Genomic DNA, 26,209 nt, shown 5'->3' on the forward strand with positions numbered 1-26,209 from the left:
TGTTATTGTTTATTATTTTTTATTATTAATTGTTTATTGAACTGTGAAATATAAAATCTATATTTCACATAAAAAACTATTAAAAAAATTCTCCCCCCAAATCTCACAAACCTCTTTTCAGTCTTTTAGTTGTTCTTTTTAATTAATTAATCAATTTTAAATAAGGTAGAACATAAAGCAATAGAGACGATATTTTTTTTAATGTGTTTTGCAATGCATTATAGTAAGTTTAAGTCGGGGAGGGGGTCCACTGCCAGGCTCCACTAAGAAAACAGCTGACAGGAAACACGACCACTTTCACCGGAAAGAAGGAGGAACTGCTTTTATTATCGCCTGAGAGCTGCTGTAATGGCGGTGTCTCGACGCTCATCGCAGCAGCAACAACAGCAAAATACTTTACAGTCTCCGCCGAGAAACATCTCTCTTTCTGGCGCTCCTCCGGGCTCTCCGCCGATGGCTTTGCTGACCTCGGCCGTCGGACCTTCGGAGAATGAGAGGGAGTGCAGCGGAGGGATTGAAATGGCTTTGGCCTCCCCAGACCTACCAGCCCCGGCCTTAGCGAGCAGTGCGAGCTCCACCACGACAACCTCTGGCGGAGGTAGCAGCAGCGTTTCGAGCCCAGGCTCTGGAGCTGCCAGTCCCACCGACGGCAGCAGCGGCATCGGTGGGGCGTTCAGGGAGTTGTTCGAGGCCTGTCGTAATGGAGACGTATCCAGAGTAAAGAGACTTGTGGATTCGGTGAATGTAAACGCGAAGGACATGGCTGGTCGAAAATCAACCCCCCTTCATTTCGCTGCGGGTAACGAGCTAATGAAGTAGCAACAGCATCTTGTTATTAGCTAGCATACTGCGGGCGGCTAGCTAGATAATGTGTTTTGCTTGACTTGTTTAGTGCTAGCGCTAACCTTTTATTTACATTTATCTTTCTTATATATTCCTTAAAAGGTAACTATAATTTTAAGCTGTCGTTTTATAACTATTTTATAAGCTGTGCCGCTAATAACATTTAGCTAGGAAACGCAAACCGTCGTCTCTTTTAGTTAGGATAACCGTACGTTAGCATGAACTGCAACAAAAACTAACAGTATGCTACTACGTGTATGTTGTTTGCTAAGTTCCCAAGCCCTAAATTAAATACAACACCTCTGCAATTATTATAGGTAAGAAGTTTGTGTATCTATACGGATGCTTAAGCGTATAAAGAGTATTTATATTATAATATAGTTATAAAGTGTTGTTTTTGTTGGGATATTTCTTGTGAATGGCTAAAAGCTATTAATGTTAGCAGGATACTTGTGCAAAACGCTTAATGTAATATAGATGGAAAAACGTAACGCACGTGCTTCTTTCAGGCTTTGGTAGAAAAGATGTTGTGGAGCACCTTCTGCAGACTGGGGCCAATGTTCACGCTAGGGATGATGGAGGTCTCATCCCCCTGCATAATGCCTGCTCTTTTGGACACGCAGAAGTCGTTAGCCTCCTCTTGTGTCAAGGCGCAGATCCAAATGCCAGAGACAACTGGAACTACACTCCGTTACATGAGGCTGCCATCAAGGGAAAGATAGATGTGTGCATTGGTAAGGATGCTAGCCGTTTATATCTACGGTTAGGCAAATATGGAAATGTGTTTGTGTGTGTATGTGTGGGAGTGAAAAACTTAATAAATATGTGTGTGAGACAGAGAAAAACAGCCAGAGCAGGCTGAAAACATTACTTACACTGGGGTGACACACAAACAAATGCCTTAATGTTTTTTTTTTCCCCTATCAAATTGCTGTAGCCTATATAACCTGGGGCTGCTCGATTATTTTCACTGAAATTGAGATCTCGATTATTTGACGATATTTATTTAACAATAACAATGTATTGAATAATGACTTTAAAGATTGTCTATAAAATAGTGTGCAAATACTGATAACAGTGCAAATGTTTGCAATATAAAAAATAAATGAAAAATGTAAACATCTATGTTTAGTGAACTTTGCAGTGTTGCTCTGTGGTGCAGCTACGACACCGTAGCAAAGTTACGGTGTCGTACACACACTGTGTCTACTTGATCCATGTCTGACTCCACGAACCCATAATGTTTCCACACCACTGAAGTTTTTTTTTACCTCTCTTTTCAACCAACGGCAGTCACTCTCCTCTCCAAATAACTTCTGCTTAGCTTTCCGAGCTTCCCTCGGGTCCTCTTAATCGGCGGTCCCGGGCCTCGGACCGGTACCGGTCCGTGAGTCGTTTGGTACCGGGCCGCGAGAGTTGAGGCTCAGGTGTGAAATGTATAGTTTTCAGGGTTTTTATCGGTTTTCAGCGTTATTTTGTTATCGTTTTTATCGTTTACTCGGTTTTCCTGGGTCTTTTCACGTGTGTTATGAATAAATCTGATTTTTTTCGGTACCGGTACTAGTTTTATTTTGTTGTATTTATCTGCGACACCTTAAAGGCCGGTCCGTGAAAATATTGTCGGGCATAAACCGGTCCGTGGCGCAAAAAAGGTTGGAGACCGCTGCTCTTAATTGTTGTGACACGTGTTCGAAACGCAGAGAGGTGCGCTCGATTTGCCACACGGAGCAGCGCGAGAGTAAAGCACGAGGGAGGGGCTAATAATCGGCTCAGTCATTTTTAATGATCGTTGAAAGCCCAGATCGTAAGCGCCTTGAGGCGACTTTTATTGAGATTTGGCGCTATATAAATAAAATTTAATCGTAATCGTGATTAAAATTCGATTAATTGAGCAGCCCTAATATAACCCTTTTATTTGTTAATTTACATAAACATTTGCCTATGCAGGGATGGCTGCCATGTAGAAGTACATCTTGTGGACTTATTTTTAACTAGCTTTTTTCCTTTTTTTCAGTTGAACCCTTTATTAATAATATCTGGATTGATGGTTTAAAGGGACCTATTATGCTAATTTTCATCCCACTAATTTTATAGATTGCAGAATTCAGGTTGAATAAATCCGTATTTATCTTTTACTGGGCCTTGATGCAGCTTCTCAGTTCAGCTGCTTTCTGAAATTGTTTTAGCTCCTCTCCCTTTAAGACAGATTTCTTCTGATTGTCTGTCCTTTGCAAACAAAAGATCTGAAAAGCAGCTGGGTTGGCCTGAGATAAACTTATTAAGGATTTCTTTCTCTGTTTGACATCACAAGAGTACAGAAACAGTTTGAACTGGCATTATGAGCCATCCTAAGCCTCAGCCTTTGACTCATACTGATTATTTGTATAAATAAAATGTGCCTGTGTGGAAATAGCTGAGGTTCTACTTGATAAATCAGCCGGATTCGTTCTCAGCACTTAACTTGCCAAACAAACAGAGACTGTAATTGCCCATGGAAAGTTATATCCACTGCAAACATTTATGTGAAGTGTTTTGCATGCCAGGCTCTAATCTAAGCGCTCATTTTCATTCAGTTCTTTGAGTGTATGTGCAAACGTCTGATGAGCTTGAGCATTCATTGTGCGAGGTGGCGTTCTCCCCTGGGGCTCTTTAAAATATAGAGGTGGTGCCAGCTCGAACACTGTTTTCAACTTTGTGTCTTCTATTATTATCTATGCTGTTTAACCAGCCTTCCTCTTTATTAATATGCACAGCATTCTGGGTAACACAAAAAAGGAACGTTAAAATGCAAGTTTTTGTTTATTTCATCTTATCTTTTGCAGTGTTACTGCAACACGGAGCTGATCCTAACATCCGCAACACCGATGGCAAGTCTGCTCTGGATCTGGCTGACCCTTCAGCTAAGGCGGTTCTCACTGGTCAGTCACTCACGGTTAATGTGCCAAACAAACATAAGCAATAAATGCTGTGTAAAGTTAAGTCACATGCCAATATTTATGTCTAAGTGTTTCACACGTTTCTCTAATCTGAGAGTTTTTCTTGTTCCAGGTGAATACAAGAAGGATGAGCTTTTGGAAGCAGCAAGGTGAGTGTGTCAATAGTTGATGACATGAAGTTCTTGGGTAAACTGCAGCTATAGAAACGATGCTGGTGTGTCCTGTGATTCTGTAAGCACGTTTAAGAGTTAAAACATATGAAGGAGGAGAAATGATTGCATGTGATATCCTTTTAATCTGACTTTAATTGACCTCGTCTTAGTTGCTAGTTTCCATCAACTTATTTTGATTTAACGACATCTGAGTCTTTTCAACCGTCTAATTACAGGAGTGGAAATGAAGAAAAACTGATGGCACTGCTGACTCCATTAAATGTCAACTGTCACGCCAGCGATGGTCGCAAGGTAAATGAGCCACAAGTAGCACATTACACCAAATACATAAATACACGTTTACTAGTGTGTTTCCAAAACTTCAGATTTTGAGGGGAAAAATGCACGTTGTGTTTTTTTGTTTTCTTTTAATTCAGTCAGCATGTGTGTAAAGGAGTCTGAATTAGCTTGAATGGCGTTTCTATAGAGGATTTATGTTGGGGCCACCTTAATTTGGAAATACCTGTTTTAGACATTTCTTATTCTCTAATCATGCATGCGTGACTCTCATCAGACCATCCACAAAATCCATTTGCTGCTGTGAAATCATCCTCATTTTAACAGCATCAGTTTTCTTCAACTCGGCTTTTAATTGTCCAGCCTTTTTCAAGGAAACCACTAAAAGGCACTATTTCAACCTAGTTAATCAGGCTAGTTCTGTATACATTCTCTTGAAGCTAAATTAGACATAAATTTACACGAAAAAACCCCCAAAACTATATTTTTCCAGCATGTTGGGTCAGTTGTGAAATCTATTTTCTGTGGAAGCACATCTGGTCAGATCAAAGAACTAGACTTAATGTATTCTGCACAGTTTATTTCTGTGTAATTTTCAGTTCTTAGTCTTTGTTAGTGGGACGTGATTACACTGTAAGCAGTGTTTAGATCACCATGCAGGTTTCCTCGTGTTAATTTTGTTTGTTTTGTTTTTTGTCTTCCTCTTTGTGGTTGAGGGAACTAGATGTGTAATGGTACAAACACAGCTGGCACTCCTCTTTTAGACTTTACACACTGTTTATCATGGCTGATTTAGGTGAGGGATCTTGTTTCCATTGCATCCCTATGAACAGAAGCATTTAGTCCTCCTGTTTGTGTGTGTGTTTCTTTTTTCTTTTCTTTGGGAGGGGGGTGGGGTTGGTCCCTCATGCATTATTTGCAAATTATTGAATGATTAGCTTTCTTATCCTGAATAGATGTGTTTATTTCTGTAACCAGCTTAAAACTAAACATAACTACTACCTTCATTATTCCATGAAAACTCATTGTTGCTAACAGTTTTTCAGCACATGTCATTCACTTCTAACCATATTTTTTTTTCATCAGAAATTAAAGTGTTACCTCTTTGCAGTAGAATTGATGTTTGCATGATCTAGGTCTGTAAGCCACTTTGGAGATGTGGTCTGGAATTTAAGCAGACCTAAGAAGAGGAGGAGCAGTCTCCACTGCATCCTCCAGCTGCTTACCCTCTCTGGCCCCGTGTCACATTTAATCTCACACCGTCTTTGACAGATCAAACGTTATTGTCTTACTGCGCTTTATGTTTCACTGACTTTAAGGGAGAGAAATTGCTGTGAAAAGACACTGTCATTTTGTAATTTTTGTTTCATTTTGTTTTCCGTGTGACTCTGGCAACATTTGTCGATCAGTCAACATCACAAAAAATGCTGGTAAGTTGACCTTGATAACGGCCACTTAATTGATGCACTGTTGTGATCTTTTTTTGTTTGTTTTTATTCTTTTATTTTTAATCCATCGTTTTTATTTGACCAATAAGCTGGCTGTCACTTGTTAATTGCACATCATGGACCTGGGTGTACGGGTCACTCATTTATCCTACCCCGATGCTCCTCTGTTGTGTGTGCGTGAATGTGAGTGAGCGACTGAACTGGGTTGGTGTCATGGTGACGACTCATCTTTTCGGATTTGGAGAGGAGCACAAAATGCCCACTGCCTGCCTACTTCAGCGTCTGTCCTCTCTCCTCTGCACACTCACCCACACTTCTCCAGCTTTCGATCACTTCACATAAATCAGTGTCTGATTTATCTTTTCATTAATTTTGTTTTTGACGATGGTGATAATTCATGCATGCCTGAAGGCCTGCCCCTCTGCACTTTTTTTGTCAATCGAATCTTGAATTTGTGTCATTGTAACTTGTGTATACTTCACATGTCCCTGTTGGATTAGTTGGTATGCAGTAACGAATGGTCTAAACCTAACCTGCCATTCTAGTGCTATGCTCTTCCCTCCATGTTGATTGCTTCTAAATTGCTTGTGTCATCCCAAACTGAATGAAGCCTCCATGATTCAACTCTCATTATTCAGAGTTGTTTTTTTTTCACTGTGACTTAATAATCTTACATTTCTGCATTTTTATATTAACATCACTGCATGGATTGAAATGAAACGATGTCCCTTCTTTTCATTGTAAGCTTGACCTGAGCCAGATTTTTGAACAGTGAACAAATGCAATTGAAATGGGATTTGCAGCTTTGCTTATACTAATTCTCATTTTTCTTGGCTGAAATTAGGCTATTTGATTTTTTTTTTTTTTCTCAGCCTGCTTATTGTAGCTTTACTGCATCCTATTATGGTTGGGATTCAATAGAATTTTATTTACTCATTAGCTAGTATTGAATGATTCTGTTTTTATACACAGGTAATTTAAAAATTAATAGCAATTTATAACTAGAATTGGAAAGTACGTCAGATATTGTATCCTAACCATAATTCACAAGCAGCCTTTTGGACTTTACTACTCCTACTCCTCAGCTTACTGCATCAAACCTATTTTTCAAGTACTAAGAACTAAAAGATTAATTTTTTTGATGACTAGTGAGGTTAAAGTTGCTCGTCGTCGCTCAGGTCAGACATAGTAACAACAGCAACTGAATTTTGTTGTTGAATTTCCCCCACAATCTCATTGACTCTGCATCATGATGTCCGCCATTCATCTGCAACTCACCGAGCATAGCCTGCTCTAGCACAAATGCTTTTGGCCTTAATCAGCCGCTCGCTCATGTGGCCGTCAAAGGCAGTATGCACCAACCCGGCCCACGAAGGATGTTAACGGGCTTTCTTTCTCTTGCAGTCTACACCGCTGCACCTGGCTGCTGGGTACAACCGGGTCCGCATCGTTCAGCTCCTCCTTCAGCATGGGGCTGATGTTCACGCCAAGGACAAAGGGTGAGGCGTTTTTTCCTCTTCTCTCTTTTGTCCTTTTAAGTATAAGTCACGACACTAACCAGAGTGTGTTGTCCGGCAGTGGTCTGGTTCCTCTTCACAACGCCTGCTCCTACGGTCACTACGAGGTCACCGAGCTTCTGCTTAAAGTAAGACACATGATTTCTTATTTGATGAGCTTGTGCTTTTAGGACTCTGTGGGTTGGTTGAAATGGTTAAGTGTAACTCGTTTCGCTTTCAAATCATGTCATGAGTTATAACTAGGAAATAATGTAGTGCTAGGAATTATAATCAGACACTAATTACATTTTGTTATGTCAGATACTGATGTGATGAAACAAATGTTTGTTCCTTCTCCTGTACACATTTTGTGCTGTTTCTCTCTGCAGCATGGAGCCTGTGTGAACGCCATGGACCTGTGGCAGTTCACTCCCCTCCACGAGGCAGCATCCAAGAACCGAGTGGAGGTTTGCTCCTTGCTGCTAAGCCACGGGGCTGACCCCACCCTCCTAAACTGCCACAGCAAGAGTGCTGTGGACATGGCTCCGACTCCAGAGCTGAAAGAAAGGCTTACCTGTGAGTTCTCGCTAAGCCACCTAAAAGGCTTCATCAGCAGGCGTTTTTTCCCCACAAAGATTAGCTTTCATGTACTTAGGTATGGTCTAATGATTTGGGTTTCTAATTTGTCATTTCCACATCTCTTTTTAGATGAGTTCAAAGGTCACTCATTGCTGCAGGCAGCCAGGGAGGCGGACGTGGCCAAAGTGAAGAAGACACTGGCTCTGGAAATTATCAGCTTCAAACATCCTCAGACCAACGAAACAGCTCTGGTCAGAATCAAGTCTATGGAGCTTGCCAGTAGTTTCTTTTAACATGCCTGTCTCTCTCTCATTGTGCTACCAGCAGTTGTTTGCATAATGAAGACGAAGCTCGGCACTAATATAATGTTAATGTGTATTTCAGCACTGTGCAGTGGCGTCACCCCACCCTAAGAGAAAGCAGGTGACCGAGTTGTTGCTGCGTAAAGGTGCCAACATCAATGAGAAGAACAAAGAGTAAGTTAACAAAAAGTTTTTAGATTGTGTTTTTAAAAGTAAGAAGCAAATAAACTAGGAGTTCATCTTAAAGGTAATGAATGTAGCTGATATAATATTAAGCAACTTAATCTCAGTGGTCTAAGATGTGACGACATAATTGCAAAAAAATGTGTTGCAAGTAAAAACACATTAAAGTGCCACAGACGTGAGACTGTGAGGGACCAAGCAGCCAAAGCAAAGAGGACACAGGCAAAAAATATCTTCAAAAGGGTTTTCTTTATTTTAACCCTCAAAAAGTTCAAAATTAACAAAATTCAAAAACATACTTAGCAGGCCCATAAAAGAGGTCAACTAAATATAACTCCACGAAAAGTAATTTCCAGAAACTTAAACAAAACAAAGTGAGACACAACTTAACTCACAAACTGACCTAATTACAAAGACACATGAGGGTAGCTTTTATAATGATTGGGCCAAACCATTTGAACACAATAGGGGGGAAACAAAAACACACTAATATTAACTAAGCACAGAATAGCCTAACTAAACCTAAAACACCCCTGCTCCTGGTAAGCCCATGGTTGGTCCTGCTGAGCAGGCATTTTGTTCAGAGTCCTCAGCCACGCCTTTTGCCCAGACAGGAAACACCCACCGCCCAAACCCAGGTAACTCAAAGAAAGAGAAACATAATTAATATAACAAAACATTTTAGAAAAACCACACAATGTTATTATATGCGCGCCTCATAATACCAGTGTTAGGTTTAACCAAATGATTAATGAAGAAAACTGCAAAGCAAACTAATAAAGTGAAAAATGGTCTAATTTACCCCTGTGTGGCTGATGCCATCACAGAGACCGTGATGTAAAACAGTTTAAAAAACGAAAAGCTGCTGATTCAGCACTAAAGAGTGATAATGGTGACATGTTCTCATCTGTGACGTCTTTTAGCTTCATGACCCCGTTGCACGTCGCTGCCGAGAGAGCTCACAATGATATCCTTGAGGTGCTGCAGAAACATGGAGCAAAGGTTTGCTTTTGCGTTTCCTTTTTGAAACAACGTGGTCTTTGGGAGAGTTGTTGGTATGAAACTTAAAAACCTCTTTCGCTCTGACTCCAGGTCAATGCCGTGGACACTCTGGGTCAGACAGCTCTCCATAGAGCGGCGCTGGCTGGTCACATCCAGACCTGCAAGCTGCTGCTGAGTTACGGGGCCGACCCCTCCATTGTGTCTCTGCAGGGCTTCACCGCTGCTCAGATGGGCAACGAGGCTGTGCAACAGATCCTCAACGGTGATTGCCGCACTTCTAACTTTCAAGAAAATGAATAAACACTCTATTTTTCTTGATCATCACACGGTGTATGTGAGTCCTCCTTTGACAGCTTTTTTTTCTTTCTCTTTTCCAGAAAATGTTCCCACACGTAACTCTGATGTGGACTACAGGTTTCTGGAGGCGGCCAAAGCAGGAGATCTGGATACAGTGCAAGTAAGTTCACTGACTCGTCTGCCTGATCATTCATGAGTTTCACAGAGACTGTGATAAAATCTTTATTGTACACTTGTAAAATCTGTAGCACATCAGTTCCACATGCTCAGTAGTAGCAGTGATATAAAATGTAATGTCTTGTAAACTTGGCTAATTAGAAAGTGTACGTTTGGCAGCAACTTTGCACCCCCCAGAATGTAAACTGTCGGGACTTGGAGGGGCGCCACTCCACTCCTCTGCACTTTGCGGCCGGTTACAATCGAGTGGCTGTTGTTGAATACCTGCTACACCATGGAGCTGACGTTCACGCCAAAGACAAGGGGTGAGATCTTAAACGACCATCTTACTGTCTGTTAGTTCACTAAAAATGTCATAAAAGAAATCAAAAGTTATCATGTTTAAAGCCTTTTAAGCCGTAATTATCAGTACTTTAAACACATTTTCTTCCCTCTTAAATGTGATCGTTTTTTCTGCCGGTTTTCCTCCTTCAGTGGTCTTGTTCCCCTCCACAATGCATGCTCCTATGGTCACTATGAAGTGGCCGAGTTGCTGGTCAGACACGGAGCTTCGGTGAACGTGGCCGACCTTTGGAAGTTCACCCCTCTTCACGAGGCTGCGGCCAAAGGAAAATATGAAATCTGCAAACTGCTACTCAAAGTAAGCGCCCACCTTTATGATCCTCAAAGTCACTCAGTGTCATGTGCAACAAATATTTTTATAAAATCGATCAACTAAACTTTTCTGTTCAGCACGGAGCCGACCCAAGCAAGAAGAACCGCGACGGCAACATGCCGCTGGACATGGTGAAAGACGGGGACACGGACATCCAGGACCTGCTGAGGGGCGATGCCGCCCTGCTGGATGCTGCCAAGAAGGGCTGCCTGGCCCGGGTCCAGAAGCTCTGCTCCCCGGAGAATATCAACTGCAGAGACACACAGGGGCGCAACTCCACACCGCTTCACCTCGCAGGTACAAGCTCTTCTGCTGTGTTTGTATACTTTTGTCCTGAGTAAAAATACTAACTCACACACTGTTTGACATAAAAACCTGGAACATAATGTGTCCTGTTTTGTATTTACACAGTATTTCCTTTGCATTTCATTCATGTCGAGCTGTAAAAAGAGTGGAGCTCAATGAGACTAATCTCATCTAATTAAATATGTATTAAAAAAGACTTTTCGAAGTGTGTTCACATGAAGGAAGTTGCACTAACTCTTTTTTTTTCTTCTCTCAGCTGGCTACAACAACCTTGAAGTGGCGGAGTATCTATTAGAACACGGGGCCGACGTCAACGCACAGGACAAAGGAGGCCTTATCCCTCTTCATAATGCTGCCTCTTACGGGGTCAGTCTCAGCTACATAAACAGAAACATCTTTGTGTAGATTCATGAAAGTGTAAACATTTTAGATGAAAAGATACTTGAGCTGATGACCTTGCCATCAGCTCTTGAAAACTGTGTCAGTAACCGTGTTATTTTATTTAACTTAAAGTTCAGGGTTTAACTTGTGATCTGTTCCCTCTCTCTTCCTCGCAGCATGTGGATATTGCAGCCCTTCTGATCAAATACAACACGTGTGTGAATGCCACAGACAAATGGGCGTTCACACCCCTCCATGAAGCAGCTCAGAAGGGTCGCACACAGCTCTGTGCGTTGCTGCTGGCTCACGGAGCCGACCCCACCATGAAGAACCAGGAGGGGCAGACTGCTCTGGATCTGGCTACGGTAATGGCTTCTGTCTGAAGAATAACTGTGATACTAAACGCACCATACTCTGTACTTTAATATGTTTGCTCGTTGAAAGGCTCAGACTGTTTCCTTTGCTGAATTTTTATTTTTTTAACTTGTATATTCCTGCAGGCTGATGACATCCGAGCCCTGCTGATGGATGCCATGCCACCGGATGCCCTGCCCAGCTGCTTTAAGCCTCAGGCCACAGTGGTCAGCGCCTCTGTCATCTCCCCTGCCTCCACGCCTTCTTGTCTCTCAGCTGCCAGCAGCATAGACAACCTTGCCGGGCCCCTCACTGACCTGGCTGCTGCCGCTGCCACAGGGTCCTCCGGGGTGGCGGATGGAGCCACTGGCACTGACCGCAAGGAAGGAGAAAGTAAGTTTGTTGCGGTCTTTATATCAAGCACTGCTCAGTTTATAAAATCTTGTTAAGCAGACAAATTGATCTGCTGGGTTTTTTGTTTTGTTTATTTTTTTCATAGTGGCAATGCTGGACATGAACATAAGTCAATTCCTGAAGAGTCTGGGCCTGGAGCACCTCAGGGACATCTTTGAGAGAGAGCAGGTCATAATGGCTTTTTCTAGCAAGCACACCTTTTACGCTGGATCTGTAACCTGTTAGTTTGACCAAAATTAAATTATTAAAGGTCTCAATTTGTTGTGGGGTTCCTTTTTCTCAGATCACACTGGATGTGCTGGCTGACATGGGCCATGAGGAGCTGAAGGAGATCGGGATTAATGCATATGGCCACCGACACAAGCTCATCAAGGGAGTTGAGAGGCTGCTGGGCGGCCAACAAGGTGAGGTGTAACCCAGTGGCTTTTGGGGGGGGATTGTTTTTTTTTTGGTACTACTTTAATAGAGAGTGTGCATCTTTACACTTTGAATCTTGATCACTTCTCAGGTGGCAACCCATACCTGACATTCCACTGTGCCAGCCAGGGAACCATTCTTATAGACCTCGCCCCAGACGACAAGGAGTACCAGTCAGTGGAGGAGGAGGTGAGCTGAGAAGCTGCATTTACCCAAAAATAGTGTCTCTTTTTTTTAATGCAGCTGTTCTAAATACCTGGTAAATTATTATATAGCGATAGCTGGACAGAGTGCCTTAAAATAAATCTTGTTGTTCATGTGTGTCACACAGATGCAGAGCACCATCAGAGAGCACAGAGATGGAGGCAATGCTGGTGGTGTCTTCAGCAGATACAACATCATTAAGGTCTGAACGCTGACTCTTTACTTGACTGTTTTGATAATCTATTAGCTATTTTTAAAATCTTTATTTAGTATGTTTTTGGGGTTACAAACCTCAATATTACAGCAGTTTGGGAGGAGTCATTAGTTTATGGTGTAAAACAAACACAACTCCCTGCATCCTGTTTGAAATGTACCCTACTGTATCACACAGATTCAAAAGGTGGTAAACAAGAAGCTGAGGGAACGTTACACCCACAGGCAGAAGGAGATCGCAGATGAGAACCACAACCATCACAATGAGCGGATGTTGTTTCACGGTAACCACACCCACTGTCACACCATCTATGTGCTCTGTGTGTCTGCAGCAGACATAACAGAAAACCTGACTGCTGTGTAACTTCATCCTGCCACAATTTCTTACAGGCTCCCCGTTTATCAATGCCATCATTCACAAAGGCTTTGATGAGCGTCACGCCTACATAGGAGGGATGTTTGGAGCGGGTATCTATTTTGCAGAGAACTCCTCAAAAAGCAATCAATACGTCTACGGCATCGGTGGAGGCACTGGCTGCCCAACACACAAAGACCGATCCTGCTACCTGTGCCACAGGTAACTTTTGGCTGTCACCCATTAAACTGCAGCACAAAGATGTCGTAGCAAAGTTTTGTTCCTGTACTCAGTTCATATGTTGTGACTTCTCAGGCAAATGCTTTTCTGCCGAGTGACTTTGGGGAAGTCATTCCTACAGTTCAGTGCCATGAAGATGGCTCACGCTCCCCCAGGACATCATTCGGTAATCGGGCGGCCCAGCGTTAACGGCCTAGCTTACGCCGAGTACGTCATCTACAGAGGAGAGCAGGTAATTAAGAACTCGGGCCATAGCGTTAGCAAAAAGCAACACGTGCTGTGTAATATTGGCTGACACCCTGCTTTGTTTTCTTTAGGCCTACCCAGAGTACCTCATCACCTATCAGATCCTTAAGCCTGAGAGCGCAGCGCAGTCTGCAGCAGGAGCCGAGCAGAAGTCGTAGTTATTTCATGTTACACAAAGACTCGATGCTTGCTTCTTTTCCCCCCATTTGTATTGCAAATGCCTAAACACCGTTTTTATTTACCAAACACATTTCCAGTTTTCTGTCCAGTAGAGCCCATGGTGACCAGTGCTTCATGAGCAGATGTGCTGTAATACTCCTCATGGTGATTTTCTTTTAGTTTTTTTCCTTTTTTCTGTTTTGGACTCGGCTGCATGATTTTACAGAAGCATGTAAAGCCCAATAGCGTGTGTGGGTTAGTTTTTTTCCAATATGTCTCCCCTCCTCACCAGTGAGAAGGATGCCTGTAGAGACTTTGAAGTTTCAGCATTAACAGTTTGCCACTCTCTGTCGCTTCATACCTTGTGACTGTGGAGAATCAGCAGCAGCCGCCTTCGCCTCACCTCTACTCACACTTGCTGTCAAAACCTGAAACCTGTGGACTACTACAACCCTGTCGTGTTTGGGGTTCAAGACTGTATAGACTGGTCTGTGGTTAACTGTGACGTTAATGCTAACCTATAACACTACCATACATGTAACAGGTTGTCATTGCTATACTGTAATGCTGACGTTCCAAACTTTGAACCCGAGAACACTACAAAGACTGAACTGCTTAACGGTGGCTTTATTTAGGGTTGGGCACGATTCGTTGAGAAAGGGCGTCACAGAGTTTGGGATATTTCAGTACTGATTTGCTGGTCAGTGCAAGGCATCATAACTACGCAGCTAAATGTGTTTGTGTTGCTTACAAGTGGACATCCTACAGCCAGTGAGCTCAAAGCACCCTTTCTGTCGCCATGGTTTTACTCACAGACATCACACCCGTATGGATTTGCACTTTTACGTAGAAAACTATTTAAGTTATTTTGAAATTTAACTTGCAAGTTTGCGGAGGAAAAATATTTGTACAGGTTGTGTAAATGTTTGTGTATAACTGTTGCTGTTTAACAATTTTTGAGTTAAACTGTAAATGACATCTGTATTTTTCCTTTAATGCCTTCTGATTCTCCTATACGTTTTTTGTTTTGTTTTTTTTTTTGTTTTTTTTTTAATAAATGTCCCATTAACAGCTCCTTGTGCTTTGAGCGTCTGATTTATTATCAGTTTCTTTTATATGATATGTAAAGTCGAAGTTTAGGGATTTAATGTAGCTTGATGCACAACTAAACCAGTATGATTGAAATTGCAGTCAAATAACTGGCATCTAAACGATAATATAATAAGAAGCTACATCATTGATACTGTGGTTTTGTATCCATGCAACTGATGCAACGCTCACTTCCCTAAAAGACTACAACACTGTCGCGTGCAATCTACGTTGTGTTCACGTGACTGCAGTCGCACTTTGCTAGTTTGTTAGAAACACTTGTTGGTGTCTTAAGTGTGTCTAGTTGAGCTATGGCAGAGCTTTCTCTCCTATTTACTCACCGACGACGTTTAAGTCACACTTCCCCACTCTCTTTATAACACACCGTGTTTTGTTTTTGATTTTTATTGTAGCCGTTTAAGCTAGCGGGTCGCAAACATGGTGTGTAAAACGTTTACATTTCTAGCTTTGCTCCTTTGCATTTCCGAAACTTCAAGCGCTTCCTATGTTATCACAGCTGACGTGCAAAGGCCGACAGGAGATCTTAAACACTTCTGGAGAAGCACTGGTTTCTGGTAGGTCCAGTTTTAACTTTTCCCGTGTGAGCGCCGAGCAGTAAGTGTCAGCCAGAAAGCAGAGATTCACTGAAACGGGACTGTGGGTTTATTTTTATATTCACTGTAGCAGAATACTTCAGAGGAAGAGGAGGTGTTTAAAAAACGATGCACTTACTAGGAACACGTAGGACTTTCTCTGAGCCTAAAGGGAGAAAGGTAGACTATAGAGTAACTCACTGCCAAGGTATGCAGAAGAGCATCTCTGAGCACACAAGACATCAAACCTGGAAGTGGATGGGCTACAGCAGCAGACCTAATTTCTGACAACTAAGAACACATTAATGATGCATGCTCTGATGAGTCTCAGTATCTGCCACTCATTCAGGGTTTGGCATGAACAACATGAGGGCCCTGGTGGTGTCATGGTGTGGGAGATATTTTCTTGGCACGCTTTGGGTCCCTTACTAAAAGTTAAGAATCATTTGAACGACACAGCCTACCTGAGTATTGTTGCTGGCGATGTTCATCCTTTTTTGATCACATCTGTCAGCACCAGCATCACACACAGTGCCACAAAGCTCAAATCATCTCAAACTGGTGTCTTGGAAATTCACTGTACTCAAATAGCCTCCATATTCACCAGCCCACTGACAAATCTGCAGCAGCTATGTTATGCCAGTCATGTCACTACAGACCAAAGTCTCTCAAGATGGTTTCCAGTACATTGTTGAATCTGTGTCATGAAGAACTAAGTGAGTTCAGGGGAAAAGGGGGTCCAATCTGGTGTACCTAATAAAATGCCCAGTGTGTGTGTGTAGATATAGCACAAAGCTAAATGTTTGTCTGTGTTTTGTGTCCAGCCCCCCGCTCCCTCACACGCAGGCCCACGAGTATGACCTGAGCATTGACCAGCAGCTGAATTTGGCCTATGTGGGCTCTGTTCCTCATGGAGGGATCCAGCAGGTCAGGATACACTGGATGCTGGAGCTGGTGACTGCACAGTAAGTGAAGTAAATGAACAAGCGAGTAGCATGACATGTGGTGGGTCATGTTTGCTATAATACGCTCGCGATCGAAGACGAGCTTTTTGAATGTTGTTTTTGTAGGTTATAACTTACAGTAGTACTAAGAGTGGTCTCATCTAACTTTCTAATTTTAGAGATATTGGAGGAAAACCTCAATATAACTTCACTAGACTGGACCGGCTGATAGAGCTATTGTGGATGAATGGCCTTCAACCAGGTGCTGTACTGCAGTCCTGTTATGTTTGTTCCTGATGTACATTTGTCATCTGTTTTCATACCTTGTTATTGTTCGTTATGAGGTCATGGACGAGTAAAACATAATTTCTGTGGTCACGACTACCACAAAAGTTGACCCTGCGCGGGCGACCGTGGTTCAGGGGGTTGGGAAGCTCATCTTGTAACCAGAAGGTTGCCGGTTCGATCCCCAGCTCTGTCTGTCTTGTGTCCTTGGGCAAGACACTTCACCTACCGCCTACTGGTGATGGCCAGATGGCGCGATATGGCAGCCTCTCTTCTGTCAGTCTGACCCAGGGCAGCTGTGGCTACAACTGTAGCTGCCTCCACCAGTGTGTGAATGTGAGAGTGAATGAATAGTGGCATTGAAAAGCGCTTTAAGGATCTCGAAAAGCGCTATATGCAGTCCATTATTATTACTCGAGTAATACCTCAGACAATTTTGAAGTAGGTCAGATGACAGCTTGTTGAGAAAAGCATTCTCTTGCAACAAAATCTAAAGCCTAGCCTAGCCTGCTTGGGGTGGCTGTCGCTCAGGAGATAGAGCAGGTCATCTACTGATTGGAAGGTTAGTGGTTTGATCCCTGGCTGCCCTTGTCTGCAGGCTAAATATCCTTGGGCAAGACCCAAACTCTTTCATGGCAGCATTTTTAACTTCTCTTTGCTATTTGGGCTGATTGGGACCTGATTAATGTAAAAACAAAGAATTACCTGATTTTTGTTTCTGAGAAAAATTAGATCCACATATGAGGACATTTATTTTAAATTTTGATAGAAGAGTGGCAGTTTGATGTCCTCATATGTGGTTATCAGGCCTTGTATTGCAAAATTGTGTATTTTGGTCTAGACAACCCAAAATGTGGACGCCAGGTTCTAGGAGGTTAGGAAGCACCGAAGAAAGTGTTTGTATGAATGGGTGAATGTGGCATGTTGTATAAAGTGCTTTGGGTGCTCCAGGAGAGTAGAAAAGTGATATGTAAGTCAGTTTACCATTTAGGTAATTTGTTAGCTAAACATCAGAAATTTGTGTACCAGAAAACGTAATTGGATTTTCCTGTTCTCGGTTGCAGGATTTGAACTGATGGGAAGTGTCTCTAATTACTTCACTGATTTTGAGGATAAATCACAAGTGGCTGAGTGGAGAAATCTGGTTTATCTCATAGCCAAGAGGTACATTGGTGAGTGAGTTGAAGCAGTCATCGTTAGTTTAGTTTTTTGTTTCGTACTTTTTTTTTGCATAATCAATAAGAATATTAAGAAGAACAGTGAAGTCCAATAGGAGAGCCATAACAAATTACTATGCATTAAAATCATGAATAACAGTCATTTTGACTAAAATGGTCCCAATTGAAGTATTCAGAAATCAATCAGACAATGTACTGTGGCGGGCATGTAAACATGTGATTTAGCTGAAACTAAATGGCTTAATCTGCACTGTGTCACCCTGCTCATGCGTTTTGTGATGACTGTCGTTGCTTGTTGTAAATTTCAGACAAATATGGCCTCGGAAGTGTTTCTCGATGGAACTTTGAAACATGGAATGAGCCCAACAACCATGACTTTGATAATGTTACTGTCTCAATTCAAGGTAAACCTGTGAGACATTGTGCATGGCTTGTATGTGTGTGTGTATATATATATATATATATATATGCTGGTATAATGAGTTGGACAAAAGAGGCGATAGAAGCCACTGACATCAAGACAAGAAAGCTTCTTACCATGCATGGAGGGTTTCACCCCAAGTCCAGCACCCTGAGGCTGGACGCTAAGCGGAAGGAAGGGGGTCGGAGACTGGTGAGTGTCAGCACCACAGTCCAGGATGAGACAATGAACATCCAAGAATACATCACGAAGATGGCCCCAACTGACCGAGTGCTCAGTGAATACCTCAGGCAGCAGAAACCCAAGAAAGAGGAGGGAGACGAGGAACCATCATGGAAGGACAGGCCCCTGCACGGTATGTACCACCGGCAGATAGAGGAGGTGGCTGATATCCAGAAATCCTACCAGTGGCTGGACAAAGCTGGACTGAAAGACAGCACAGAGGCACTAATCATGGCAGCACAAGAACAAGCTCTGAGCACAAGATCCATAGAGGCTGGGGTCTATCACACCAGGCAAGACCCCAGGCTGTGTAAAGATGCCCCAGAGACAATCCAGCACATAACAGCAGGGTGCAAGATGCTAGCAGGCAGGGCATACGTGGAACGCCATAACCAAGTGGCCGGCATAGTGTACAGGAACATCTGTGCTGAGTATAACCTGGAAGTCCCGAGGTCAAAATGGGAAATGCCCCCAAGGGTGGTGGAGAATGACCGAGCTAAGATCCTGTGGGACTTCCAGATACAGACGGATAAACTGGTGGTGGCTAACCAACCGGACATAGTGGTGGTAGACAAACAGAAGAAGACGGCCGTAGTGATCGAGGAACACGAGAAGCTGGAGAAATACCAAGGGCTCAGAGAAGAGCTGGAGAGGATGTGGAGGGTGAAGGTAACGGTGGTCCCCGTGGTAATCGGAGCACTCGGTGCGGTGACTCCCAAGCTAGGCGAGTGGCTCCAGCAGATCCCGGGAACAACATCGGAGATCTCTGTCCAGAAGAGCGCAGTCCTGGGAACAGCTAAGATACTGCAGGACCCTCAAGCTCCCAGGCCTCTGGTAGAGGACCCGAGCTTGAAGGATTGACCGCCCACAGGGTGTTTATGTATGTATGTATGTATACGCACACGTACGCACGTGTGTGTGTGTGTGTTTGTAAACTGTCCCCCCCCCCCCTTCCACCCCCCTAAATGTTATTTTCTCTTATAGATCTGGAGCTTGTGTTTATAATAGTGTTATTTAATGTGAATGTAAACGGGCACACATATTATATTAAGTTATCCTGTTATGGTCCAAGAGCTGCTTTTGCCTAAAAGCACTAAACCAATTCTTCTGGAGCTTCTTTTATAAATTTGTGAAATTCAAATGTTCTCACCAGACAGTGTGACAGTGCTGTGCTGTGGATTATCATTTTTTCTCAAGGGTTTCTAAACTACTATGACGCCTGTTCTGAGGGTCTGCGCGCTGCCAGTACACTCCTGAGGTTTGGAGGTCCAGGAGACTCTTGTCACCCCCATCCACACTCCCCGTACTGCTGGGCCATGCTGCAGCACTGCTACAGCGGCACCAACTACTTCACTGGAGAGACGGGGGTCAGACTGGACTATATAGCGCTGCACAAAAAGGTCTTTTCTTTTCTTAGCAAATAGAAAATGAAAGCAGTCTTGATTATGCTCTAGATTTGTGCTTATAGTTGCCAGAAAAACCTAATTCTCATTATGTTCGTAGACTCAGCTGTTTTAGGAAAAACTATAGTTATTACTACACAAACTTGCTTAAGTCCAGGCTGACTTCCTGTTTTCGATCTTACAGGGAGGAGGCTACTCCTTCCCAATCCTCCAGCAGGAGATCAAGACTGTAGGAGAGATCCAAGAGCGTTTCCCTACGTTTCGCAGCCTGCCTGTTTACAATGACGAGGCCGATCCTCTGGTAGGGTGGTCCAGGCCTCAGGAGTGGAGGGCTGATGTGACCTATGCTGCAATGGTGGTAAAGGTGAGGCGAAGACATTTAAATGAACAGCATGAAAAAAATGGGAATTTATGTTTGTTAGAAGTGTCCAGTCTAGAACAGTATCTTTCATTTAGACCTGAAAAGGACCGTACCAAATAGCCGATGTGAGCACGGCAGCTCTAAATTGCCGGACATCAAACTTTAATCAGTAATGGAGAGATTACCAGAGATGGGCAGTAACGCGTTACTGTAATCCGATTACTTTTTTCAAGTAACGAGTAAAGTAAGGGATTACTATTGCAAAAACGGTAATTAGATTACCGTTACTTTCCCGTAGGAACGCTGCGTTACTGCGTTACTAAAACCGTGATTTTTTTGCGAGAATGTCTCATGACAGTGACGTAAGCGAGTGCGACGTTCGTGACAACAGCTGTGTGCAGATCAACAACGGATCATATATCGAGTGCAGAGAGAGTATGAGCGTGCAGCGTTTAAAGCGTGGAAGTACTGACCTTACTTTGAGTTTGATTCCATAAAAAGTGACAAAAACATTAGTGTCCGTTGTGCGTGGGAAGAAAACTTCTTTTTACAGCGAAAAAACCCTAAACTTCCGAGCAAGCACCGAGTAGCTACGACGTAATGGGAAACTCACAGAGAAACTCGCGGATTCTTCCACTGACCGCTGCACACCTGCACCAGGGTAAACCTCCGCCTACCCCACTCCTGCTTTACAGGTGAAAATAGAGCAACAGGACCGCTAGTCTTTGACTTTATTTATTTTCTGCTGTGTTTTACTTGCATCTATTTGAAAGACTGAGTGTAAACACACACAAAAAAATTATTTTATGTGCTGGAATGTGCAGAAAATAGGTTTAAATATTAAACAAATTTCTTCCAGTCAGAGAATGTTGCAGATAATTAAATTTTTGCTTGATGCATAAAGTTAAAAGATTAAAACTAATAAAACAAGTTTTAAAAAGAGACTTTTCCATTTGATTACATTTTGTATGATGATTATGCAGAAAAAGTAGAATTGGGCTGAAAGATCTATCACTTTATCACCTATTCAGGTTGTAAATCGTGTTTTTAAGAAGTAACTAAGTAATTTATTACTTTTGAAAATAAGTAATCAGTAAAGTAACGGATTACTTTTTTGGGGAAGTAATCAGTAATTAGTTACTGATTACTTTTTTTCAAGTAACTTGACCAACACTGGAGATTAGCAAATGCCTCCATATTTCGTGTTTGATCTTCTTCCCATAGAAATGACCCCAACAACTTCATAAGATGTATTCATCAGACCAGTCTAAATGCTCTGCTGTCCACCTTCAAAAGGTTATAAACCAGCACCAGGATATGTTGATGGCAAACCCAAACAGCACCATCAACTACACCCTGCTGAGCAACGACAATGCCTTCCTCAGCTACCACCCACACCCCTTCACCCAGCGCACATTGACCGCCCGCTTCCAGGTCAACAACACTCAGCCGTCTCATGTTCAACTCATCAGGAAGCCCGTCCTCACAGTCATGGCCCTGCTGGCTTTGCTAGGTGACATCTTTACCCTAGAACACACGTTCCCTCGGGGGGAAAGGGGATGAATCATTTAAACATGATGTAATTCGTATGTGTCCCTGTGATTCAAATTGTAGGAGAGACCCAGCTTCTGGCTCAGGTTGTGAACTCATCAGGAGGCCACAACGGCACACTGGGAGTTCTCGCCAGTAGCCACGAACCCGTAATGCCCGGTGGCTCAGACAGCTGGCAGGCAGCAGTGTTGGTGTACGACAGTGAGGACAACAGCACCTCTACCGTCACCGACGATGTCACCGTCTCACTGAAAGGACTGCCTGCACAAAACGGTAACGCTGTCAAGGGATTTGGAGTGTTTCTGTTTATCTGTGATGATTTCTGTAAGTCTGTTTGGTTAATTTTACTCCTCTTTGCTATCTGTTTGTTATCCAGGTCTAATGTATGTCACATATTACTTGGACAATAATGTAACCAACCCTTACCAGCTGTGGCAGAACATGGGGAGCCCTGACTACCCCACAGCAGAGCAGTTCAGACGCCTGAGGAGTGTGGAGGTAAACAGGACAGCTGGACAGTATAGATTCTAGTTTTCTGCAATTATAATTGTATGTTTTTCAAGTAGTGTACAGCAAAACAAAGCTAAAAGTTATCTATCCTATTTGATACGCTAGGGGAAGACTTGATCATCACCACATGTCAGTTAAAAAATTACCTTGAGCGAGTTGTTAACGTCCATTTCTGAGCATACGGCCAAAATCGGACTTCATCAGGATTGCATGTGGTCCTGATATTCTTTAGCGGAATCTATGGTCACAGCCCAGCACCGTGCGGCTTGATTGGCGTCCCGAGAGATCAGCAGAACAGCTACTGGTGCCCTTTTCCCTTTACAGAAGAGAGCAGGTTGTCAGTGAGCACACGTGACAGGCATGAAAGAGCCTTGAAGGCTGCGGCTCACTTTATGCCGTGCTGTTGATTCCCTCATTCCTAAATCTGCACCCCAGCTCCACCGAGTTAAACAGGCTTCTCTGCCTTTATTTATTTTTTTGATGAAGTTTTCTGCACACCACACTCTGAGAGCGTGGATTTCCTCCCAGTATGAACTCTCATCATTTTTTGTTATCTAGTTGACGGCTGTGGCATTATTTTTTTGTGAGTCTTTAAGACTTGAACTGATGTGACAGATTACTTTGACCTTTTCCTCTCGAGTGCACAGAGACACGCTTTGACCTAATGTGTCACTGTCTCAGGGCCCCCACACTGACGGACCCTTGGACGTTCCTGCAGGAGACAGTCTGATTCTGAAAGCCAAATTGCCGGTGCCCTCCGTCCTCCTCATCCACGTCTGTGCCCGGCCGAAAGCTGCGCCAGACCAGGTTAGTACCAACACAACACAATGGTGTATAGACAAAACATCTCATATTACACTCGTGTCATAAATGAGTCTGAAAGACAATATTAGAAAATAAGAAAACTGAAGCTGCTTTAAAATATTTTAATTACCGTATTTTCCGGACTACAAAGTACACCTGAATATTAGCCGCACAAGCTAAAATCAGGGGAAAATCCTGTTTTGTACATACATTAGCCGCACCGGACTAAAAGCCGCAGGTGTTTCAATGTTGACTTATCATATGTAAGAGAATATGCACAAAGCGAATTGTCAGAAACGTCCTAAATGCATTTAGAATTTATTTAGAACTACAAATTAAATTTATTTTAGCAATTATTGTTTTTTGTAATGTCACAATTCCAACCCTGCTCCTTTACCCGGGCTTGGACCGGCAAAAGTGACCCGAAATAGGCACTCTGGTGGAGTTACTTTGTGTGTGTGTGTTTATAAGTAGTTTTAAACCTGATCCACAAAACAGCATAAGAGTAAAAGAAGAACTGACTGCGTTACAGCACCCGCTGCTTGTTGAGAGTAAAAGCGATATGCGCTTTCACGTCTTTTTTTTTTTTTTGGGGGGGGGGGGGGGGGGGCGCTAGGGGGTCTGAAAACTAGCTAAATATAGCGACAAAGTCGCTAAGTTGGCAACACTGCATGCAGCAGTCCAGCCCTTCGAAATCCGTTGGTGATCGTGGATGTTTTCACACTTTTCCACGCTGTTAGAATCCACTGGTGGAGTTGGGCATAAGTTGCTTTTCGCAAGTTTATCGCCGCTCGTCATCCACGCCTCCCGCTGAATGCGTAGCGCTACTTTGAAGTTTGTTTTTCGCGCTACTTCGTACGGCACTACGTTGCCTGGCGGACGGACATGTGACCAACATACCACTCTTGAACCCCGATCCTTCCGCCAGGCAACGTAGTGCCGTACAACAGCGGAACAAACAAAACAAATCGTCTTACGATATCACAAAAATCATGGACAATCCATAGAAAAGCCGCACCTGACTAAAAGCCGCAGGGTTCAAAGCTTGTGCAAAAAGTAGCGGCTTATAGCCCGACAATTACGGTAATTAAATTTTTAATTTTAAGCTAGAAAGAAGTCTGTAGAGCCGAGGCGAGTTTTTATGAGTAGGTCTATTTGCTAAATTTGTAATAAATGTATGTTTTTAAATGATCTGTTGTCTATAAAATGAATCACAGATTTATATTTTTACACTGCGTTATATTTGACCTTCTTCAGGTCAACGGGTTACGCTTCATGAGGATCACTAAAGGTCAAGTCCTTATCATCTGGTCTGACCACTGTGTCAATTCAAAGTAGGTGTTTCTCATCCAAAACATTTCATTTCACTCTGCTTTAAAATGTATTATATGCATCTTTATTCTTTAAAGGTTGGACAACATTAGTCAGGCTAATACCACTTTTATTATGTTATGCTTTGCAGATGCATCAAAACATATGAAGTGGAATTATCCACAGGTGGCAAGGCATTCAGCAAAATCAGCACCCAGAACACTATTTTTACTTCTTATGTTTATTCACCAGGTAAGAATTCACACTAAATTCATCTAAACCTGAGGCCTTTAGAGTCTGACTGTACAGAGAAATAATATCATGCTCTCTGTTGTGTTCGATAGTGGACCAGGAGGTCAGTGGACTGTACAGAGTTCGAGCTGTGGACTACTGGGGAAGGCCCGGCGAGTACTCGCTGCCAGAGAGATATTCAGAGGAGCATTAGTCCGAGATCTAGTCTGCTGGCTATTATGTTATGTTTTCTTATTGTTTTATATAATGTAAATTTTTGGATTGGTGGGTTTTGTATTTAATAAAGCATTGTATGTGGTCAGCTGTAATCATGTGAGTCAAGGTGTGGAATCACTGAATCCTCGCCCCACCCCATCATGTTGAGGTCACCTGAGGCAAGGTGTAAGTGAGGTTTGAGACGCTTGGGAAGGGATCTCTAGACTGCATTATATCTGGTGTCTGGTCAAAGATGGTGGACACAGATCGTCTCCTTTACTGCTGATAGGTTTGTAGCATAAACCTATTCGCTGGAACGTTAAGGACAATTCAACAGCAAAAAGCATTAAACACCAAGTAGGCAAAGTTCTTCGTGTCACTCATACATGAGGGAGAGAACCACGACAAGCGCCGTTCCTTCGCTTGACCCCAGTCGCTCTCGTCCGCTCCCCCGTAACACTGCTCTTTTATTGAGGTTACATGAATATACATGGCTTCATTAACATATGCGTTGTGTAAGTATGTGTGTGTGTGTGGTCAGAGTGTGACCCCATAAAGACTTCCCTAAACCTGCTGGTCTGGAAGTCCAGCAGTTCATCTAAACAAAAGGCACTTAGACTAAAACAGATATAGATACGTTTATCCTACCATAAAACAATAAGACAAGGTACGACCTCTCCCATGCTCCCAGAGTATGGAGCCCCGCAGGGGACATGGGAGAAAAAAAAATTAAGACGGACTTTTGCGAGATCTTGCAAAGCAAACTCGGGAAAAGTTTTAGCCGCATTCTTCCCATTAGCTCGAAGCTTCGAGCTAACGGGAGGTCGAGACCTACTACAGCCGGGAGGAACACCGCTTTCCCGGCACATCGTGCCTCGACCTCCCGGTCGGCTTCGAGCCAGCGTCCAAAGAATGCGGCTAAAACGTTTCCGAGTTTGTTTTGCGAGATCCCGAGTTTGTTTTGCGAGATCCCGAGTTTGTTTTGCGAGATCTCGCAAAACTTTTGCGAGATCCCGAGTTAGTTTTGCGAGATCTCGCAAAAGTCCGTCTTAAATTTTTTTTCTCCCATGTCCCCTGCGGGGCTCCGTACCAGAGTGCTCTGGAGTGCACACAAAGTTTGCAGACTATTAAGGATCAAACCTCTACAAATCCACAACTAATTATAAAACTCTAAGCATATATAAGTAGATATTTCTAAGCATAAATGACAATCAACAATACAAAACCTGACAACTGCTCTTTGAAAACATCTGTATTCTCGAACATTTGCATCCTTGAAAGAGTGACCTTTATCGTTCAGGTGCAGATGTTGTCATGTTCTTCTACGGTGGCTGTTTGGTTTCTCCTATTTAGAGTCCGAGCACTACTCACCGCGCCGCACAACATACATTGTGTTATTCAGCTTGTGTTTGGGAGTGCATTGAGATGAACCAG

At 43.0% G+C, this 26,209-nt stretch overlaps 2 protein-coding genes across 4 annotated transcripts; both read left to right on the forward strand.

Annotated features, from left to right (window-relative positions):
* The first annotated feature begins 297 nt into the window (after window positions 1-297).
* Window positions 298-14,700, forward strand: LOC146507385 (poly [ADP-ribose] polymerase tankyrase-1-like). Of its 2 annotated transcripts, XM_085180519.1 has the most exons (28): window positions 298-799; window positions 1,353-1,577; window positions 3,666-3,761; window positions 3,892-3,928; window positions 4,168-4,243; window positions 5,638-5,658; window positions 7,081-7,175; window positions 7,255-7,321; window positions 7,562-7,748; window positions 7,881-8,002; window positions 8,136-8,227; window positions 9,160-9,238; window positions 9,329-9,500; window positions 9,616-9,695; window positions 9,872-10,017; window positions 10,187-10,352; window positions 10,445-10,664; window positions 10,930-11,039; window positions 11,231-11,419; window positions 11,555-11,801; window positions 11,908-11,990; window positions 12,106-12,226; window positions 12,331-12,428; window positions 12,571-12,645; window positions 12,835-12,940; window positions 13,047-13,233; window positions 13,327-13,483; window positions 13,569-14,700. In XM_085180519.1, exons 1-28 carry the CDS (start codon window positions 349-351, stop codon window positions 13,653-13,655), a joined length of 3,792 nt encoding a protein of 1,263 aa, XP_085036645.1. In that variant the 5' UTR covers window positions 298-348; the 3' UTR covers window positions 13,656-14,700. The 2 variants fall into 2 exon arrangements, with proteins under 2 accessions (XP_085036645.1, XP_085036647.1); XM_085180521.1 differs by lacking the exon at window positions 5,638-5,658.
* Window positions 14,701-14,823: 123 nt separating this feature from the next.
* On the forward strand, window positions 14,824-25,483 carry idua (alpha-L-iduronidase). 2 transcript variants are annotated; one of them, XM_085180522.1, is made up of 14 exons: window positions 14,824-15,320; window positions 16,163-16,303; window positions 16,462-16,544; window positions 17,632-17,739; window positions 18,054-18,149; window positions 19,586-19,788; window positions 19,976-20,155; window positions 21,449-21,665; window positions 21,767-21,976; window positions 22,080-22,201; window positions 22,895-23,020; window positions 24,275-24,351; window positions 24,480-24,580; window positions 24,673-25,483. In XM_085180522.1, exons 1-14 carry the CDS (start codon window positions 15,184-15,186, stop codon window positions 24,771-24,773), a joined length of 1,902 nt encoding a protein of 633 aa, XP_085036648.1. In that variant the 5' UTR covers window positions 14,824-15,183; the 3' UTR covers window positions 24,774-25,483. The 2 variants fall into 2 exon arrangements, with proteins under 2 accessions (XP_085036648.1, XP_085036649.1); XM_085180523.1 differs by lacking the exon at window positions 14,824-15,320 and adding an exon at window positions 15,328-16,054.
* The last annotated feature ends 726 nt before the right edge of the window (window positions 25,484-26,209 follow it).

This window comes from Neolamprologus multifasciatus, chromosome 12 (assembly GCF_963576455.1).
Source record: "Neolamprologus multifasciatus chromosome 12, fNeoMul1.2, whole genome shotgun sequence".
In the NCBI taxonomy this organism is placed as follows: domain Eukaryota; kingdom Metazoa; phylum Chordata; class Actinopteri; order Cichliformes; family Cichlidae; genus Neolamprologus; species Neolamprologus multifasciatus.